Here is a 21,412-nt window from a genome sequence, read left to right as displayed (position 1 = left end):
GCTGAACAGCATCAGTCATTAGTGAAAAAATGAAAATGGAAACCACAGTGAGATACTACAGCACACCCATTAGGGTAGCGATAATGCAAAAAATAAAGTAAGTGCCGAGCCCTGGCCGGTTTGGCTCAGTGGTTAGAGCGGGTCCACGAACTGGAGGGTCCTGGGTTCGATTCCAGCCAAGGGCACGTACCTCGGTTGCGGGCTCAGCCCCGGCCGGGGCGCGTGTGGAGGGCGCGGGGAACGGGAACCCTCGCACGCTGTAAAATGGTGTAGTTGCTTTGGGGAAAATGAGCGCTTCTTCAAGAAGTTAAAGAGAATTACCACGTGACACAGTAACCCCATCCACGCCTAGCTGCACACCTGAAAGAATTAAAACTCTCAAACAAATCCACGTACGTGCATGTTCACAGCAGCATCGTTCCCGATAGTCACAAGGCAGAAGCAGCCCAAACGCCCATCCATGGACGGATGGACAACCAAATTGTGGCAAATCCGCACCCGGGGATATTAGTCAACCTTAAAAGGAAGGAAATTCTGACACAGGCTGCAATGTGGATGAACTCAAAGACACTATGTTGAGGGAAATTCGAAAGTCACTAAAGGACAAATCTTATATGATTGCACTTATACGAGGTACTTAGAACAGTGAAAGTCACAGAGGCGGGAGGTAGAATGGCAGTGCCCAGGGGCTGGGGGAGGGAAAATGGGACGGGGTAAGTGTTTAAATGGGGACAGTTTCGGTTTGGGAAGATGGAAAACGTTCTAGAGATGGACGTAGTGCTGGCCTCAGAATCACGTTTAATGTACTTCAGGCCCCTAAAAATGGTTCAAATGACAAAGTTGATGTTCTATGTATTTTATTATAATTTTTAAAAGCAGATCTTTTACCCTCTGATAATGGAGGGGTGACACGGGGAGGAGGGTCCTGTGGGGGGAAAGGGGAGAGAGAGAGAGACACATGGAGAGGAAACTGCTTCTCTTTAAGACTAAAGCGAGGGCCATTCCCCGGGAAAAGAGGCTGAGCTGGGGGGCGGGGGGGGCGGTGAGCTGACAGCCACACAGTGAGAGAAGCCACCAGCTGGGAGAGTCTGGTCTCTTCCGCCTCCACAGCTGTCACAGGTCTCGTCTAGCTGTGTGCTCCCCACCTGCTCAGATGCAATTTAATTAGAGGTTCAGGGCTCCCCAAGTACCGAAAGCAAATGCCAAGTTTGGGACCATTAGCGGAGGAGCTGTGAACCCCGGGTCTGCTAAGTTCAGCAAAGCGCCGTCGGCCACCTGGGGAGGCGGCCGGGTCCCGCTCCACCCGCGGTCAACACATTCTCTGCCCCATAAGAAAACCAGTGGACGGCGAACCCCCGACGGGAGCGGGCTGCTCAGGAGCACAGCTTGCACAAACTTCCAGAGGCATCGTCACCATCACCGCCTTAGAATCAATAACCTGAGCTGGGCCGACAGCTAAGTTTTGCAGCGGACGCCAAGAAAAGCGCAGACTGGAGTCAGCTGAACCTGGAATTCGCTCCTCTGCACCGCGGGGTTCTCTCTTGTGAGAAGGGGTGACCCATATCCTAGTGTGGCTGGGTCTCGAAGTCATTCGGGGTCCGGGCTTGGGAGTAGCGGTGAAATTCAGGACCCAGCTCTGCGGCTGACCGGCTGTCCCGTTTCAGCGAGGCTGCCTAATCTCTTTAGTGAAGGCGCCGGTGGAGACGCAGGGAGAAAGGACAGGTTTCCAGCAATGGACTTGTTTCTGTCTCACTCTCTCCGAACTCCAAGTCATCAGCGCCCTATGAAAAGGCAGCCGGGGAGTGAAGGGGCCTGGAGGGGGCAGGGAGAGAGAGGGGAGAAGGCTCTGGAGCCGGGCCAGGGCTCGAATCACAAAATCAGGATCCGCCAGGTGCCAGATCTTGGGCGAGTTATCTAACCTCTCTTAGTCTCCCTTCCTCACCTGTAGAGCAGGAATGAATCTGTCCTTTTGGCAAACTTCTGGAGCAGCAACAGGGTGCTGGGGAGGCCGGGACTAGGGTGAGAGGAGCCAGGCGCCCAGGGCACAGGATTTAAGGCAGTGCTGATTCTCAGACACCTGCCCCACCCGGGAGTGAACGGCTCCTTAAACGCTGCTCCGTGAGCCCCTCACTTGCCTGTGGCCCCGGGCACTAGGTGGGGGGGGGGAGGTGTCCAGAACCCCACACCAAGGCCATTCCGTGGCCGGCTTACGCTTCCTGACACTGATCCCCAGGCGATAGCCACGACAAAAACAGCAAAGAATTGCACCGTGAAGTTCTTAAAAGGCAATTCCACCTTCTCGCTGAAAAACCACTGGTATGTCCCAGGCTAGGCCTGAATGGATCAAACACGCACAGCTGCCCAGGAGGCTTCCCAGAGAGCAGGGTCAGAGGCCAAAGGAAACGAATGCAAACAGACCCCGAAAATATCAGGCTCTTGCAGACCCGCACTGCCGGGGCGTCTATCTCCCAAACCGAGCGCACAGGGTCGACATTCGCCAGCACTGAAATCACCCCGCTCCGTGCCGAGTAAATAAAATGGGGTGAAATCAGTTGGTCTCTCTACTCTGCAAAGAAACTGCAAAGGGGCCAAACAGCACATTCTACCACCAGGTGCATTCACATAAACAGGAGGCGTTTGGGGCAACTTCTGGGTAAGAGCTGCGGCTCATTTCGGGGCATTATTTCACGTCTGCCCTGCTTCCCATGGGGTTCCAATAGAAGACCTACAACCTTGGGGACTGTGTGACTTCAAGGACATTCCGTGTTCACGGATGGAGGGAATTCATATCCGTGCCTTCGCGGTGAACGCTTCCTGAGCCGCGGGTGCCCCGGAGAGATCTTGCACGCCAGTTGTGCTCAGTGGGTGAAACGCGGCTCTCCAAACAGCCGCGGCCACCGGGGACGCCTCCCACCCACCGGCGACTCCAGCGAGCGGGCGAGTGGAAGGGGACAGGGGACCGGGCAAAGCCGAAAGAATGCAATTGCCGCTGATCTCAGAGCATTTAGCTCCCGGGCCATTGCGAAGATCACATGAGATACTGCACGGAAGCCCCTCGGTGCCTCTAGGTGCACTATGCATGTCAGCTGTTGCTATTTCTTTTTGTTGTTGCTAATCTTCACCCGAGGATATTTTTTTCCACTGATTTTTAGAGAGAGTGGAAGAGAGAGAGAGAGAGAGAGGGAAACACTGATGTAAGAGACACACATCTATTATTAGTTGCCTCCTGCGTGCGCCCTGACCGGGGCCGGCGATCGAACTTGCAACCCAGGTGCGTGCCCTTGACCGGGAATCGAACCCGCGACCCTTTGGTGTGCGGGGCCGACGCTCTAACCATGGATCCACACCGGCCAGGGCAGCTATTGCTATTTCTGAGCAAGGTGGATATTCTGACCACAGGTATTGGTTTCCTTGGGTGGCTGGAACCAACTCCCACAAACTGGGTGGCTTTAAAACAACAGAAATTTATTTTCTCTCAACTCTAGAGGCTGAAAGTCTAAAATCGAGGTGTTGGCAGGTCCACACTCCCCACGAAGGCTCTAGCGAGGGATCCTCCCATGTCTCTCCCAGCTTCCGGTGCCCCAAGCTATCCACTGGGTGTCTGGAATCGGGGACACAGGACAGTGCGGGTCAGGGACACCCTTTCCTAACTCTCTATGCACAGTGGCAAGTGATCTGATGGGACCCCAGGGGACACTGAGCAGAGGTCCCTAACCCTGTCCTTACCCGGCTAACGTCAGGACCCAAGCTTGGCCTTGGTTTGGTGGCAAACAGTTGCCTTTTGCTGCTGGGTGACAGTTTCCATCTGCTTCATTACCTCCATTACCCAGGAACCTCATTTGCAGCTAAGTGCTCTCAGCCTTAATTGGTTCCTGATCGATTGGGCCGTGACAAAGCACTTAGAACCCGCCAGGAAGGCTGGGGCCAGGGGTTGCCCCTGTCTTTGGAAATCTGGCCAGCAGGTGAGGTGGGATGGCCCAGGCTCCGGAATCCAGCAATCTGGAATTCATCCCCAGCACCTCCACCCACCGCTCTGAGCCTCAGTGTCTTCATCTGTGAAATGGGGCTGATGACACCTGCCTCACAGAGCTGTTAGGACAGAGTGAGGTGGGGACTGTAGTGTCTAAAATTCACTGAATCCCCGCTATGTGAGGAACACCTGAATGTTTCGAATGCACTCACTAGTTACAACTTCCCAGGCTGTAAACCACGTAGCGATCCCTGGCCTGAGGAGGAACACCAACCTGAGCGAGTCGAGGAGGACTTCCTGGAGGAGGTGACCCCTGAGCAGAGCACTGAAGAATGAATGGGAGTTAGCCAGGCGGAGGAGACAAGTAAGGACAAGAGGAAAGGAACAAGTGACGGAAGTACACGTGGCTGGGGGGTGCTGGAGAGGAACGTGGAAGGACGAGAGGCGCAGATGGAGAAGCAGATGGGGCCATCCCCAAACTCCCAGCTGGGAGCAGCCAGGCGAGCTCACGCATTCAGCCAACACGTACTGAGCCTCTACCGAGTACGAGGCCCAGGGCGGGGGACCCGGCAGTGAGACGGCTGCCTGCCCAGAGGAATCACTGAGGGTCTCTCAGCCCCTCTGACACTTGGGGCCAGATGTTTGTTGCAAGGGGCTGTCCTGTGCCTTGTAGGATAGTGAGCAGATGCCAGTATCACCCCCGCCCTTCCCAACTGCGACAACCAAAACTGACTCCAGGCACTGCCTATTGTCCCCTGGGGAGCAAAGTCACCCCGATTGAGAACCACTGGCCTTTGAGAGAGACAGACACTAAATGCGTTTCATCGTAAAGAGTCTAGATCCACACCAAACTCTTATCCTGAGAAATAAAGGTCACAGAGTGAGTTTGCCTCCTCTGCTCAAGAGGGTGCATCGGATAGGACCTTGGCATTTGAGAGGTATTTGAAAAATCGCTGCAATATTGAATGCAAGCCCCGTGTCTAGGGAGAGACACGAGTGAATAAAACATAGCGAGGCCCGACAGGTAATGACACCATTTGAATATGGCCTCTTGCTCCGAACCCTCTGACCATCGCTTCTGTTTTGTTTAAAGAAAAAAAATGACCAGGAGAAAAATTGGCAGGTGACATCGAAGGCCCTGAGGGCATCTGGATTTGATTATCCGACTCTCATCTTTTATTTAACAAGGAAATGGGAAAGTTTCCGAGCGCTGGGGGGGCAGGGACGCGATGGAGCGTTCAGATGCATTACAGAGCACGAATCGGGGCTGAGCAGAAAGCTGGGTTGTGGGGTGGATTAGGGGGGAGCCTGGGGTGCTTGCAGCCCCCCACTCCTCAGGTGGCCTTGGATGCTGGGGGCAAAGGCACCTGACTGTGGAGCTCAATGCGGACAGAAGCAAGTGTTCTGTGGTGTTTCAAAGCTTTGGAGTCCTGGGTTCAAATCTGCATCTGCTCCTGTAGGCTGTGGTGGTGGGGCTTTGGGCATGTCACGTAGCCTTTGGGGGACTGAAATTCTTCTAAACCATGAGGTAGATAGAAAGAGACAGGGATGGGGATGGGGATGGGGATGGGGATGGAGATGGAGATGGAGATGGAGATGGAGATGGAGATGGAGATGGAGATGGAGATGGAGATGGAGATGATGGAGATGGAGATGATGGAGATGGAGATGATGGAGATGGAGATGATGGAGATGGAGATGGAGATGGAGATGGAGATGGAGACAGATGCAGATGGAGATGGAGATGGAGATGGAGATGGAGATGATGGAGATGGAGATGATGGAGATGGAGATGATGCAGATGGAGATGGAGATGGAGACAGATGCAGATGGAGATGGAGATGGAGATGGAGACAGATGGAGATGGAGAGATGGGGAGATGGGGACAGAGAGGTGAGACAGGCTGCTCCCCAGAGGACACTGCAGAAACACAGACCACCCGGGGGGCCGACTCCATTTCAGCTGCCTGGGCTCCCGGATGCCAGCAGCCCCCTGCTCCAAAGCCGGGATTACAGGAGCTCAGCGCAGAGTCACCTTCGGTGTTTGGGGGCCGAGAGGGCAAACGGTCCCCCAGCACCTTCTCCTTTTCGCATTCATTCGAGAGGTCGGGGTGACCTGGGGCAGGAGCGGGAAAGCGGCAGCTCTCTATTCTCCAAGCCAGCCTGCCACCTAGGCATCCAAATGCCTGGTGGCGATGCAGGAGGATGGCACTTACGGTCCCAGTCTCACTGATCTATTATTCCCTTTGGAGCGGCGGGTGGGGCTCTTTCATGAAGCTGCAAAGCACAAACCGCGCCGTCCTTTGAAGGGAACGTGCAGTAATCAGCTGGAACTTTTTCTTCACCCTGGCATGTGCCCTCCTGTGCTGAGTCTCATGGAGAAAGGCAAGAGGAAGAGCAGGGGGAACCCGGAGGGCAGCCTGCGCCCATCTGCCCCTAGGGATCAGCTGAGGGGGGTGGGGAATTCTCGGGGAGGGGGGCAGTGAGGCAGTAGGGAAAGAAAACACAGAGAATCTACCTTGTGCCCGCGCTTCACTGACACCATCCCATTTCATCTCGACGCCAACCTCTGAAACAGCCGTTAAGCTCAGAGAGGGTCAGTGACTTGCCCAAGGTCACACAGCCGCAGGGATCGGAATCCAGTCCATCTGACCTCTAAGCCCCGTGTCCTGTAGCAGCTGCCCCGACTCACACAGGCGTCGGCATCCGATGGGTGCCTCTATTACCATTGCTTTTCAACTGGGGGACAGTTTTACCTTCCAGGGGACACTGGGCAATGTCAGGAGATATCTTTTGTTGCCACAGCTTGGGGAGGGGGTTGCTGCTGGCGCCCAGCGGGCAGAGGTAAAGGAAGCTGTTAAGACCCTCCGGCGCACAGGGAAGCCCCCACCACAGAGAATCACGTAACCCCAAGCGTCAGCAGTGTCGGGGTGCAGAAACTGTGCGCCGCGGGGAGGGCACTGGCAATCACCCGCACGGACCCTGGCTCCTGGCTTTCACCCAGGGACTCCAGAAGCTCCACCCTGCAGTCTTATGCTTTTTGCCCAATACCCAGGACAAAACCCCCCCTAGCAGTGAGCAGGTATTTGGGGAATTCTTGCCTCTCCGGGTTGCCCCTGGATACATAAGTTCTCATCTAAATTCATGGTCACGCTCACAATTTCACGGTGCGAGAGAGGCCCAACTTTCTCATTAAGGGGCGCGCTCTAAGTTTCTCTCCGCTGAGAGCAGCAAGGACCTGTGCTCCCCGGGAATGAAGCGCGGCCGTAATTAACGTTCGTGAAACCCTGAGTCATCAGGGCCCGAGCGGGAGAATCGCTGTTGGGGGGTCTGTGAGCAGCAGACCGCCCTCTCCTACCCCCCAGCGCCCACGCAAATAAAACGCAACCTTCAGGACGACGCAAAGAGGGAACACAACCCCGTTTCCGCTGCCAGGGAACACGGGAGGGCCGCAGGAGCACTGGGCACGGAGCTCCAAGGAGGATTTGGGGGAAATAACGGGAGAAAATCCCCTTCTGTTCAGTGTACACTGACTGAGGCTAGTCGCTGGGGCAGACCAGGGGCATCTTCTTCTCATTTATCCCCACAACTGTTTGAAGAAGCTAATATTACTGTTGTCACCATTTTAGAGATCAGAGGTCAGCAGACTTTTTTAAGTCGGGGCCCAGATAGCATGCGTCTTGGGCTTTGTAGGCTGCAGCTATTCAACTCGGATATGTTAGCACAAAAGCAGCCACAAACAGACATAAAGAATGCCCCTTTCTTTCCTTCCTTCTGTCTGTCCGTCCACCCATCCATCCATGCAATAAATATTCACTGACAGCCTACCTTTGGATATCAAGGCAAACAAGCCTGCTCCAAACCATTCTCCAGACAGTTCCAGTCACACTGGTCTTCGTCAGGTTCCTGGGACATGCAGATGCTTTCCTGCCTCGGGACCTTTGCACATGTCTTCTCTCCCACCCTCCCCCATCCCTGCCCCTCACAACTCTGCATGGCCGCTCCTGTGGGCCGTCGGATCTCGGCTTCAGAGAGGCCCTGTCACTCAATCTCAGCGCCTTATGCATTTCACTCATAGCACTTGGGACACTCTGAAATGATTTCATTTCAACGTAAACTTGTTTCATATCAGCTTCCCCTGAGACAACATGAATTCCATGAAGGTAGGCGTCAAGCCTTTCTCGTTTGCCATTGTATGCTCAGCATCTGGCACATAACAGATGCTCAATAAATAGTTAGTGAACTGAATGAATGAATTTAAACCCAGAAACGCTGGTTCCAAAGTATGGTCTCCACTCGTTACTCCAAGGACAGCCTAGGCTGTGTCATCCAATACAGCAGCTACTTTTAATGCAGTAACTCCATCTGGGTTGAGAGTACTGTCTAGAGATACTGCAAGAATCTTTTATAACCAGGTTTTAAACTAGATACAAACAGGATGCACAGGGGTTCGTGAGAAGGGCACTTTCTCTGGGCCCATTTTGGTGAAATCTGACTGCCGTCCATGGAAGTAAAGACACTGCTCAGCAAAACTAAACTTCAGACAAGTCACTCCAGCTGGAATACCTCAGAACTGGACTGATGGGGCTTCAAATTCACGGGGCCTTCTTGCTGGAATGCCACCTGGGAAACCTCGGCCTTCACCCTGAAGTCCTGGCCCCCGGATCACCTTGTCCACCAGCCCAAGAGGCTGGTGAGTGGGTGGCTCTTGGTCAGATGGGGAAACTGAGGGTCCCGAGTGCTCAGCCAGAACTAAGTGTATAGGCTTCAATGTCCAGCTTGGCCCTCCAAGCCAGGCTTTCTGCCATGAAGATCAATCAGGGGACAATTGTCAAAGGCCTGGAGATGGTGAAAACAAAACAGCCACCCAAACACCTGAGACGATGTTTAGCCTCTTGAATACATATGCCGACGGCAGCCCCGGCCGGCGCATGGCATAGTGTCACCATCTCCCTGAAAGACAGGACGTCCCACCTCCCAACCAACAGCCCTGCCATGGACCCAGTGGGCTCTCTCTTCTGGCGGACTTCAAGGAAAACTGCGCTTCAAAGGGTTTGCAGGGTTTTAAATTTACTATGGGAAGTGGTGACCTGCGGAGCAACACGTGGACAGCAGACAAGCTTTACCTGGCTCATACGAGGCTTCAGTGTGGATTCGCTGGCAATATTTTTTTAAATAGAGAAATTTCACACGAACAATTCCATACTTCTGGCTCCTCTGGATAAGTCAGAAGTCTGATAGCATCCCCTCTGCCTTCCCGCTGGAAGGCGCCTTTCCCGCTTTCCCATGGCCCCCCCTGCAGGAACGCCCCAGCCTCCCCTCACCAGGTAAACGCCCCAGCCGTCCGCAGAGGCCGCCCAGCAGCACCTCCTATGGGAAGCCCCCCAGGCGCTCTAAGATTCTAGCTCCAAACATCTCTAGCCCAAAAGAACAAAATTATATTAAGTATCTGAGGCCCAAGCTGTCTTCAAAGCCTGCTCTTACTATTTCAGTTTTCTCTTTAAAATATAACATGTTTCAGGGATAGGATTTAACGTGTATCTTTTTGCCCTAATATTTTTTATTAAAAAATATTTTTTTGCAATTATAGTTTACATTGCATAGTGGTTAGACAATCATATACTTTACAAAGTGATCCCCCTGATGTTTCCAGTGCCCACCCGGCTCCATACACAGTTATGACCATGTTACTGACTATATTCCCTGTGCTGTACTTACATCCCGGTGACTATTCTGTAACTGCAGGTCTGTCCTTCTCAATCCCTTCACCTTTCTCACCCAGTCCCCCGGCTCCTCCCCCTTCTGGCAACCACCAGTCTGTTCTCTGTATCAATGAGTCCGTTTCTGTTTTGTTTGTTTACATTGCTCTTTAGATTCTACAAATAAGTGAAATCATAACGTTTGTCTTTTAAACTCTACCCGGGAGTGACAGTGCCCCTCGGATACCGAGGACTCGGTACAGGTTCTGACCTACTACCGTTTGCAAATACACAAACAGGACTTTTTCCTAAATAGTGATGCCACTGGGCGACATAACCCTTCCATTGGGTCCTGAGGAGTCACAAGAACTTAGGTGGCTTTGCTGCTGGGAGCTGCACCACAGACCTCATCTCTCTGGGTCATTAGCAAAAAAAACAGTCTTGCCCCCACCCCCTCCGTGCCGTTCCAGGCCGCTGGGTGCTCCGTGACCCGCGTCAGACAGGCAGGGGGTCTGAGTGCCAGGACATATTCAGCAGCATGGGACGCACAAGGACACGCCAAGAAAAAGTGGGAGAATCAGCAGAGACGAGAACCGCTTTCAATCCCTTGTAGGGATGGCTGTTTGTGAGTGTTCAGCCCTGGCTTGATGAGTCACTCATTAGAAGAAGAAAAAAACATGACCTTTTTCTACTGATGCCAGGAAGACTTGGGGGGCGAGGGCGGGGGGGGGGGATTTCAAGAAGTCAACAGAGTCAAAGACAAGGGGGGGCAACAGGGCCTGGCCCGTCTGTTTAGATAGGATGTCCTTGGGGCAAGTGAGAACTAATATGCTGAGTGAGAAACAAGAAAACTAGGGAGCAAAGAGGCCGGGTGCAGTTAGCTGAGGTTTTTTAATCCTGGCTAAGTCCGTTTTCACAAAAACAGAACAGAATAGAGTCTTGAAATAGAGCTGCATGTACACGGCTGATTTCTATTTGACAACGATGCCACGTAATTCGATGGAGAAGAGGTGGTCTCTTCACCAAATGGTGCCTGGACGACTGGAGAGTCATGTGAGAGACGCTGAGCCTTGATCCTTACCTCACACCATATGCAAAAAAATCAGCGTGAGCTGGATAATAAACCTACCCTAAAAGCTAAGACTGTAACGTTTCTAGAAGAAAACAGGAGACGATCTTGGTGTCTGGGACTTGCAAAGATCTCTTAAGCAGGATATAAAAAGCACTAAGCACGAAAGAAAGGGAAAAAAAATGTGACCAACGGGACTCCATTAACCCTGAGAGCGTCAGCTCTTTGAAAGACAACCGTATGCGAGTGTGAAGGGAAGCTACAGATTGAAAGGAAATATCCACGATACGTAATCTGACAAAGGACCTACCACAGGGTTAATAAGAAGATAAGGAACCCAATTAAAAATCAGGCAAAAGACTTCAACAGATAATTCACATAGAGAGAGATGGCCAGTAAATCCACCAAAAGATGGTCAACACCTTTAGTCCTCGGGGAAATGCAAAGTGATTAATTAAATAATGCAAATTAAAACACCACAAGATCCCACTTCATACCTATTAGAATAAGTAAAATTAGAAGCCCGACAGTGTCAAGCGATGACAAAGATGCACTATTGATCCTTGGGGCTGGATAACTCTTTCCAGGGGGATGAGGGGGGGTGCTGTTACTTGCATTATAGGGTGTTTTATTGGCATCCTTGGTCTCTACCCAGGTGATAGATGCTAGCAGCACTCTCCTGCTCCCCAAATCATGACAACCAAAAAATGTGTCCAGACGTTGCCCAGGGGGACAAAACTGCTCCATGCTGACCACCGCTGAATTCTCCTATGACCTAGGAATTCTACGGCTAGGTATTTACCCAGGAGAAAGGAAAACATCCGTAGACAGAAAAAAAAAAACACAACAAAACCCAACTTGTATAGGATGTTCATAGCAGATTTCATCTCAATAGCCCCAAACTGGAAATACTCTAAATGTCCGTCAGTGTGTGCGTAGCGAGTCCTAACCCCCAGTACTTGTGACTGTGACCTTATTTAGAAACAGGGTCGTTGCAGATGTGATCAAGCTAAGCCAAGGTCAAAACGGATGAGAGTGGGCCCTAAATCTAATGGCCGGTGTCCTTATAAGAAGGACATACAGAGGGCGGAAGGCAGTGTGTAGACAAGAGGCAGAGACTGGAGTGATGCACCTACGAGCCAAAAACACTAAGGACTGGCCCGAGTCCCCAGAAGCTGGCAAAGGCAAGAAAGACATCTCCTCTATTCCGAGGAAGCAAGACCCAGTCAGCACCTTGACTCTGGACGTCTAGCCTCCAGAAGTAAGAGATAATACATTCCTGTGGTTGTAAACGACCACGTTTGGGGTACTTGGTGGCAGCCGTCCTAAGAAACAAATACAGTAAGGATGACCCACACTGTGGCGCATTCACACAATGAAATCGTAGAAGCGGATAGTAACAAAGCAAGAAAAAGAATGAACCACGAATCCAACACCACACGGATTAATCTCGAAAACATCACGCTGAGTGAAAGAAGCCAGACACAAGAGTATACAACGCACGGTTCCACTTATATGATGTTCTATAGGAGACCTCAGCTACGTGATGAAAACCAGAACCGAGGCTGCCTTCAAGGTGGGGGAGATGACTGGAAAGCAGGCATGAGGGAAACTTCCCAGAATGAATGAAAAATGCTCCATTCTCTTGACTGGGGTGGCGGGTCCCTGGGGATATGTATTTATTAAAACTCCTTGAACTTGAAGTCTGTGTTTTTTTTATCGTATGTAAATTAATACTCGATTTTTTAAAATTGCAGATAAAGAGGGTAGAGGGGACAGAGGGGAGAACTGGGAAGCGTGTGACCCGCTGGAAATGATAAGAGGCAGAGGAGAGAGAGCGGGGGAGGCGGCCAGGGGCCACGTGAGAAAAGGCCCGCTGTGCCCGCCTCTGTGCCCCCCTGCGGCGAGTGCTGTCATCTGGTTCCACCTGCGCTCGCCACGGTTAAGTAAACTCGGAAATTCTGCCCTGGAGGCCACGTGCAGGGCTGCTCGCGGCAAATTGGCCCCGGCAGACGTCCCAGCTGCTGTCCATTATAACCTGGGACGGGACATTAACTTCCGAGAGGCCCCTCTGGCACCCAGCGAGCCCCTCGCCTGCCACACTTCAGGAAAATTCTTGAAAACCTAAATGGACAACAGAAAAAACTCGGAACACAGCTCCTGGTGGGCAACCGGAGGTCCCCCAGGGCCGGGAAACACTCCGAGCGTGGGTAACGGCCAGGCAGCACCCCCGGGGCCCCCCCAGACAGCACAGAGCCCTCTCATTTCCTGCGATGCTGAGTCCTTGGTCCCGAGAGCTGCAGATAGGTGAGGCCTCATGTAGTAGCCTGAGGACAGAGTCACCGATGCTGACCACACCTACGGCCAAACCAAACGACGGCAGGTGGGGGGCTGCAAATGTGGGGAGGGGCGGAGGTCATTATCAGCCGGCCCAGAGTCCAGGCGACAAGTGCGGAGACTGCCCTCACCTGGGCCTTTCACACCCTCGTTTCCAAATGGGAGGAACGCTAACTGCTGGTGAGAGATGCAGGCCAGCAGGGAACCCCGGAAATGCCCAGGTTGGGGACACAGGTCTCGTCTCTTCCTGGGCCTGTGTCAGCTGGTGGCCGCCGAAAGGCAGTCTCTCTAAGTACGAAGTGTGACCCTGAGGCCTGATCGGTGACTGCTCCCTGAAAACCACTGCGCACCCTCTAGAAAGTTAACCTCGCCGGCTTCCCTTGCAGCTCCTGGGAGCTCGGCCACGGTGGGAGGGGGCCCAGGCTCGAGGCCTGGACGGTTGTTAATATTTTTATTCTTCCTCTACTTGTTCAAATTAATAAATACCTCCAGCCCGAGGGGAGCAGGGGGAGGAGGGGGAGCGCTCGCTGCCAGCGACCAGACAGCCCCCGGCCACGTTCAGTTTAAATGACAGCGTCCGGACAGGGCCCACCGGGAGCTGGGGGTCAGGAGGCCAGCGGAGGCGACCCACTCGGGGAAGCGGGTGGCACTAGAAGGTGCCATCGGCTGGCCGGCAGGAGCATATGGCAGAGCCTCCCACGGACTCCTGCTCAGCTGTGTTGCCAGAGCCACACTCTCCTGCATCCTGGGAGGCAACACTGCGTATTTAGAGGAATTAATTAATAGAAAACAGAAATAAAAGGGCTCGGAGCAACCGGCCTGAGGCCTCGAGGCCAAGTGAGCGCAGCGGAAATGGCACAGGACAGGTCGTGCCCGCGGTTCCCCAGCTGCTGTCCTCCCGCCTGCACTCCCTTCCCTCCGTCTCCACCTGGCCCACTCCCACCCCCGCAGGTCTCGTCTTAGGTCCGGCCTTGGCACACTACAGCCCCAGGACCAAACCGACCTGCCACTTGTTTTTATGGATAAAGATTTATTGGAGCACCATGCAGCCCATTCATTTGCGTATCGCCTGTGGCTGGTTTCACTGACAACTGCAGGGTTGGGTGGATGTCAGAGAGGCCACAGGATGGCAGAGCCTGATATATTTACTACCTGGCTTTTTTTTTTTTTAAATTCTCACCCAAGGATATTTTTTCCATTGCTTTTCAGAGAGAGTGGAAGGGGGAGAGAGAGAGAAAAACATCGATGTGGGAGAGACACATCAATTGGCTGCCTCCCTCATGTGCCCCAACTGGGGCTGGGCATCAAACCTGCAACCCAAGTATGTGCCCTTGACCTGGAATCAAATCCACAGCCCTTCGGTGTGCAGGCCGATGCTCACCGCTGAGCCACACCGGCCGGGGCTACTGCCTGGCTTCTTACAGGACACATTTCCTGACCCCTGTCCTAGAGGATGGTCCTTCCAGGAAGCTGTCCCTGGCTCCCTTGGATGTTCTGGGCGATCCTCATGGGGCTCCTGCAGCTCTAGTCTTACTTTCTTTGCTCCAGACCTTTCCCCACCAAATTATAAACCGATGTTTTCCACCCGACTCCTCTAAACCCTGAACTCCTTCAAAGGGAGGCATTTTTTGTGGGGGGAGGGGTTTGGGGTTTTTTTGCAACTCTGCATCCCAGGCCTCTCACACGGACCCTGCACATCAAAGCAACAAGAAACCAGTTTGCAGAATGAATGAACAAACGGGTGAGTGTTCTGGGCCGTGCTGGAGAGCCCAACACCACCACTAAACAGAGCACAACTCGTTCCAGCTGTTGACAACTTGGTTGGGAGTCTGCACAGCACCATTCTGTCTCTGGGATGGACAGAGGGGAGGGGAGGGCCCAAGAATTAGCCCATCCAATGAGCAAAGGAGCCTCAAGACATGTCCTGGAGAAGAGAGGAGAGTTTCACTAACACTTAGGGCTCAGACTATGCCACGTTGGGACCCCGACTCTAAATCTTACTGATGCTTCCCTGGTAGACCCCCATGGCCCTCTTTATCCAGCTCAGCACACGGTCCTGTTTTAGTCTCCTGACTTAGCAATCTTTTCTTCTCAGTTGTAAACTCCTAGAAAGCAGGTCATTTGCTCACCTGAGAATCCCTATAGGGCTTGGTCAAAATGTACGATGAATGAATGAGTGTGACTCAATCATCAAATCCTTCCATCTGGCATAAGGTGGTCCAGAGAGCCAGGTGGGGCCTGACTTCACTCTGGGTGGGCCCAGGGCTGGCCCCTGACCTTGTGGGGAACGTAGAAGTGCCCTATTTAAGGACATCATGACGTACGTGGCTATTGTTTCGTGGCTACTGTTTCGTGGCCACCTCACGTCTGGCTTTGAATAGCTTCCCCATGGTGACCTCCACTTTCTGGAGGCATTCCTGGGGTCTCAGCTGTCCCCAGCCTTGCTCCTATCCTCTGCCTTGGCTTTCAAATGCCTCACTTACTGCGTGTGTCCGAGTGACAGCTCCACCCCGCGCTGGTATCGCTCCCTCACCCCTGTCCCCATTATCTTAAATCAAAGAGCTGGGCAGCGGCCCTCTATGACTCAAGCTGCCACCCGGGAGCCCACGCACGGAGGAGGGGTTGGCCCTGGAGGGAAGGTTTCTCTCTTCCCCATTCATCACACTTAAGTGGTTCATTTCAAATCCTATCAAATAAGTCGAAAATCAAGGGAGAGAACAGTGCCTTCTCTTTGTTCCCGAAGTGGCACCACCCTCTGGAGCGAATAGATCTCGGGCACTTAATCTGGCAACTGAGGGACAGGCCTCCCAGAAGGCTGGCGCCTGCCCGGGGTGAGGCGGAGAGAGGGGGGAGGGGAAGGAGCAACAACTCCACACGATCCCCACGAAGTGGGATACACGGGGCCCACGGATCCCACTCAACAAACCAAGTCCCTCGGGTGTCCCAGCGGCTTCCTGAACGCGAGACGGGCTCCTATTTCCAGGGACCTCCATCCCCAGGCTCCTATTTCCAGGGACCTCCATCCCCAGGCTGACTCTAATGCTCTTCCTTTCATGATGACAATAACGGTAGCTCTGCTGATGTCTTCAAGATCCCCGTGTCATGCCAAACGCATCGTTCCACCTGCAGTTAAGGAGCCCTTGGTTTGCCTAAACAACGGGCCAGTAGGATGACACATCTGCCTAATGTGGGGAAAGTGCATCTGTTAAGATAATCACAGCACCAGAAAGCCACAGGGCGCCCTAAAACAGCAGCTAAGAAATATACAGGGTGTCCCCCCAAAAATGTATACACACTTTAACAGCGGATAGCTCAACTTCGAAAATGAAATGTATTTTAATACATGCTGCCTTTATAATTATGCAAAGTGTGCGTATATACTTTTGGGGGGCACCCTATATTTACCAGCCCAAGGACAATGCTCTCTTCCCCCCGCTTTCTCTTTCCTCCCTTCGTTTCACAGTCTCGGTCCCAATACCATCAAGGGAAGACTCATCGGCTCTAACCAAGAGAACGAAGGGCTTTGCGATGGGACAGAAACCGGGTGAGTCGGATGTTCCGCTTTTGACTGACGGGCAGTGACTTCCCCAGGGGGTTGTGTTGAGAAGGCCTCTGAAGTCCTCGCAGGGCCCACGGAAAACGCCTGCCTTTGGAATGGAAGGAGGAACGGCCGGCCTTATACTGTCCAGAGTGGAAAGAGAGCCCCCAGAGTAAGAAAGAAGATAGTAAAGCTGTATCTAAATCAAGTTTCACAGAACAATATAATACTTCACCTCACTCGGTGCCACGCACTCCAACGGGACCTAGGCGAGGCTATGTCATTCTCTGAATGCTGGTCACAGCCCGCTAAGATGAGCTGGCCGTCCACAAATGAGTCACAGCCACACATTTAAAAGCACAAATGTATTCCAGCCCCTTTGGTTCACACTAAGACTTGGAGAGGTTAAATCTGAGGTCACAAGGCTGCTCCCTGGTGGAACCAGGACGAGCTCAGGTCAAGGTAAGCGCTGGCTGTTGTTACCAGTCTACTTACTGGAGCTCAACGCAGCGAATGTCTCTCTATAAACCCTCCGTTAATGTCCCCGGTCAGAATTCACCGCTCCCCCTGCCCACACAGCCCAGGCAGGCGACCACTGACTCGATCCTGGGCCTGTTTTTAACTCCCAACGTTCAAGTGCCCTCGTGTCCCTGGGAACCTGGTGCTGTGGTCCCAGGCCACGGGGTCACATGGCATCATCCACACCACCAGGCTGAGCGCTCCGCTGCTCTCCCCCTGGCTCCTCGCCACGGGACCGGTGCCAGGAGAGCACCTTCCTTGAGAAAGTGTTGAGCTTGTTAAACTGGACAGAGGAGCCCCGATGGGCAAAGCTGAACTTTACCGGAATCCTGATACATGGTTTCAAAACCCACTGAGGGTCGGAGGACCTGGAGGAAGTGGGTAACTCGGCCCTATCCTGAGGTAGATGGCTATGCATGTGGCCATTCACACCTGGAATGAGGGCTGTCCAAATCCAGACGAGCTGCAAGTGTACAATGCACACTGGACCTCGAGCTGCAAGTGTAAAATGCACACTGGACCTCGAGCTGCAAGTGTACAATGCACACTGGACCTCGAGCTGCAAGTGTAAAATGCACACTGGACCTCGAGCTGCAAGTATAAAATGCACACTGGACCTCGAGCTGCAAGTGTAAAATGCACCCTGGACCTCGAGCTGCAAGTGTAAAATGCACACTGGACCTCGAGCTGCAAGTGTAAAATGCACACTGGACCTCGAGCTGCAAGTGTAAAATGCACCCTGGACCTCGAGCTGCAAGTGTAAAATGCACACTGGACCTCGAGCTGCAAGTGTAAAATACACACTGGACCTTCGAGGGGCAGCAGGAAAGCAGACCCTGCAGAAGTTGCAAACCTTCCTGTCAGGGCCCGACGGTGAGTATTTCTGGCTTTGCCGGTGGTACCCAACCCCGCCATCGAGGCAGGAGAGTAGCCACGGATGATCCATGAGAAAGGAGCCTGGCTGTGCTGCACTAAATTCAGATTTGGCCCCTAGACTATAGCTTGCAGACCCCTGCTTTAGAACAGAGATAGTATTAAGCAGGGTCATTTCTGGAAAATTCCACTCTATGTTCTACTGAAGGAGGGAAACGCAAGTGTATTCAGGCTTCCCTGAGCTGGGAGGGTCCCGGGGCCGCGAGGGGAGGCCGGCGGCCCCTCGCGGCCCCGGGCTCAGCCGCCCCCGGGCACCCACCGTGCACTCACTTGGGCGTGTGGGCCTCGTCCACGCGGTGACCCAGCTGGAACTCGTGGGACTTGCTCCGATGCAGGGCCGTGAACCCCGGGATCAAGTGGATCAGCTTTCGGGAGGAGGGCGGCGGGGTCCCGGGGGGTTTCAGCTTGTTCTTCCTCCTCATGGGCGGCGTGCCCGGCGGGGTCACCGTGGTGACGATATTGGGGGTGCGCGGCGGGGTGCGGACGGCGTGTCGCTGCCTGGGCGACGGGGGCAGGGAGCGGTGGCCCGATTCCAGGGGCGGTGGCGGGCACAGGCCCGGGTAGGCGTCCACGGTGAGCCTGTCCACGTGGGTGTACACGGGGGCCCCCGGGGGGGGGCTGGCGTAACAGTAGTGCTGGGGGCACTTGGACTGGACCCTGGGGCTCTGGGAGAGGTGGGTGCGGATCCACGGCGCGGGCTCCGGGGGGCACACCGGGCTGTTCTCCTTCCCCGTCTCCGTGGTGGGCCACTGGATGGTCCAGTCTTGTTTGGAGAGGTTGCCGCCTGGGTCGGAACCAAGAAGCAGAGACACACGGGCAGGAGTGAGAAAGGCAGGCGAGTTACACGTGTGCACATGTGCACGTGCGCACGAACACACATCATGCTAAGCCATGAAAAGGAATGAAATCTTACCGTTTTCAACAGCATATGCTCAGTGAAATAAGTCTCTAAGACAAATGCCAGGACCCTGAGTTCACCACCCCCGGCCCGGCTCCCTCGGAAGGACAGAGCACCTCTGCATGCGGGAGACTTGGTTTCCGACCATAACAACAAGAATTCATCCCCAGTCAGCGCCGAGCAGGGAAGTGGTTGGTTGTTTTTATAGGCACAGGACACCCGGAACTTTGCAACAGGACGCTTGGAAATGAACCTGCCCTGACTTTGCCTCGCTGTGACTCAGTTTCTTCATCTGTCGAGTGGGGGCAACACCCGAGCTTTCCCCTGGGGCTGCGCTGAAGGTGATGCGGCTCCACGCACGCAGGGCAGTTAGCGAATGCTCGGACGCAGTCAGCGCTGCAGGAAAGTTAGTGTCAAAACGGGAGTGAAACCAGCTGTGCCCCGCGGTGCCGGTGGCGATTGCACGAGACACACACGTGAAGTGCCTTGTATTCAGGGCCTATCTCCCGGACCCCGAGCCTTCCCTGCGGTTGAATCCTGTCCCCTGGAAAGACCTGTGGAAGTCCCAGCACCAGGGAAGGTGACCGTGTTTGCAGAGGGGGTCTTTGGGGATGTAATGACGTCAAGGCGAGGTAATGCTGGTGTTCTTACGGAAAAGGAGAGAGCACACGGACAAGACCGCCACGAGAGGGGGGCGGCGGCTGGGCGACGCGGCCCCGGGGACAAGGACCACCGGCAGCCACCGGAAGCCAGGAGGGAGGGGGGACAGGCTCCCCCTCCCCCAGGGCCTCCTGAGGGAGGTGACCCTGCCGACACCCTGAGTTTAAACTTCAAGCCCCAGAACCGTAGGAAAATGCACGTCTGCTGTTTTTAAACCACCCGGCTTGTGGTGGCTTTGTGACAGCAGCCCTAGGAGCCGAACACGCCCTCGACCAGGAGCCAACGACATTTACAGGGTACCGACTGGGGAGCTAGGATTTAAGGGTGGCATTTGGAGGGCATCTGCCAGACCCAGGTAGGGGGCTCCCTGCCTATCTTACCTGCCCTGTAACGTAGGTGCTATTAATTCATTTGATAAGTGAGCTGTGGATGGGAGACAGGACTTGGCTGAAGTCCCTATGACGGTAGTCGCCTATCGGTAAGCTGGGACCCACGGCGCCCTAAGCACCCCCCGACACACACACCCCTCCACTGGATTCAAGGAAGCACTGAGTTGCCCCCCAACTATCTCCGTCACACTTCCTTCCTTCAGCAGAGGTGGCCCCCAGACATGTCACCCCGACTTGCATCGCCAAGGGACACCCACCTATTCTTCAGCTGCCAGAGGTGCGTCCCTTGCGTTTGAAAGCACCTGGGAAGCGGGGACCGTCTGTTTCTCCCCCGTACACTCCAGGGGCTATGGGCACAAGGTGCAAAAACCTCCAGTCTTTTCAGAAAACAGATGAAGCCCAACGTGTCGCACTGTCGTCCTTCTAGGGGCATCAGCCAACCTCGCTTCCTCGTGGCCCCCGCTGTGGGAAACGTGACCCGTTCACGCGAAGATCCGCGAGCCCAGGGAGCAGACTAGAACCACCAGGGGAGGGGGCTCAACGGCCAGCACAGGCCGGGAGCCACCCGACTCCTCACAGGTGCCCCCGGCAGAAGGAACAGAATGACCTCAGCCGGCACCCAGGACAGAGCAGGTGGGGAGAGGGGCCCGGCGGGGTCTGTCTCCTCCCATCTCCGACGCTCACTCTTTACCAGAAACACCCAGAAAGCCTGTTGCCTCTCTGGAATCGGGGTTCGTGAAACTCTTCACCCAAGTTTGAGGCTCAGGAGAAAGTTACATCTGGACTCCCCGCCCCAGCTCTGACAAGAGGGTGTCATTCTTCATAGAAAAGTAAAAAAAAAATGAATCTTCACGCACACACACACCCCGCTCCCCAACCCCGATCTGGGAAAAATGGGATCTCTCAGGCAGGCTTCATTCCTGGGTCTCGGTGCCATCGGAATGATAATTGCATTCTGAAGCCGGAATTGATAAATGGCCGGGGCATTGTCATTACTGGATGTTTACCTGATCTATTTGATGAATATTAATTCACACAAAAAATAGTTCCATTCCTGAAGCAATTCCGGACAAAACGATGCCTTTCCCCCTCCCCTCTCCTACCAGCAACTGCCAAAACCATGCGCAGAGTAAAAGTAAAACAAGCCGCTGTCAGAGTGATTTATTGGGCATGGAAACAAAGAGGGAGGCTGGACTTCATTCTCTCCCTCCAGAAAACACCTGGGGAAGGAACTCTGCGTGCCTTCCAGAGCTGCCAGAGCGCAGTCTGCAAGCCATTGCGAAGAGGGTTTGGACCACACGTATCCCCTTTTGGCTGCAGCATTTGAAAGCGCTACCAGGGCCCTCCCGCCCCCTGGCCCCATCCTGGGGGGCTCCTTTAAAAGACTTAATAACATTGACT

The 21,412-nt window shown here is 53.9% G+C and overlaps 1 protein-coding gene across 2 annotated transcripts in view; it reads right to left on the bottom strand.

Moving 5' to 3' along the window:
• The window catches only part of KSR2 (kinase suppressor of ras 2), a 166,895-nt gene that overhangs the window by 87,690 nt on the left and 57,793 nt on the right, over nt 1–21,412 (bottom strand). For both annotated transcript variants that reach the window (XM_087828699.1, XM_087828698.1), the window contains exon 4: nt 18,335–18,848. In XM_087828699.1, coding sequence (XP_087684825.1) covers nt 18,335–18,848 — 514 coding nt within the window. The remainder of the gene's footprint in view (nt 1–18,334; nt 18,849–21,412) is intronic.

This window comes from Miniopterus natalensis, chromosome 20 (assembly GCF_054644295.1).
Source record: "Miniopterus natalensis isolate mMinNat1 chromosome 20, mMinNat1.hap1, whole genome shotgun sequence".
Lineage (NCBI taxonomy): Eukaryota > Metazoa > Chordata > Mammalia > Chiroptera > Miniopteridae > Miniopterus > Miniopterus natalensis.
This window is presented reverse-complemented; position numbering and strand designations above follow the sequence as displayed.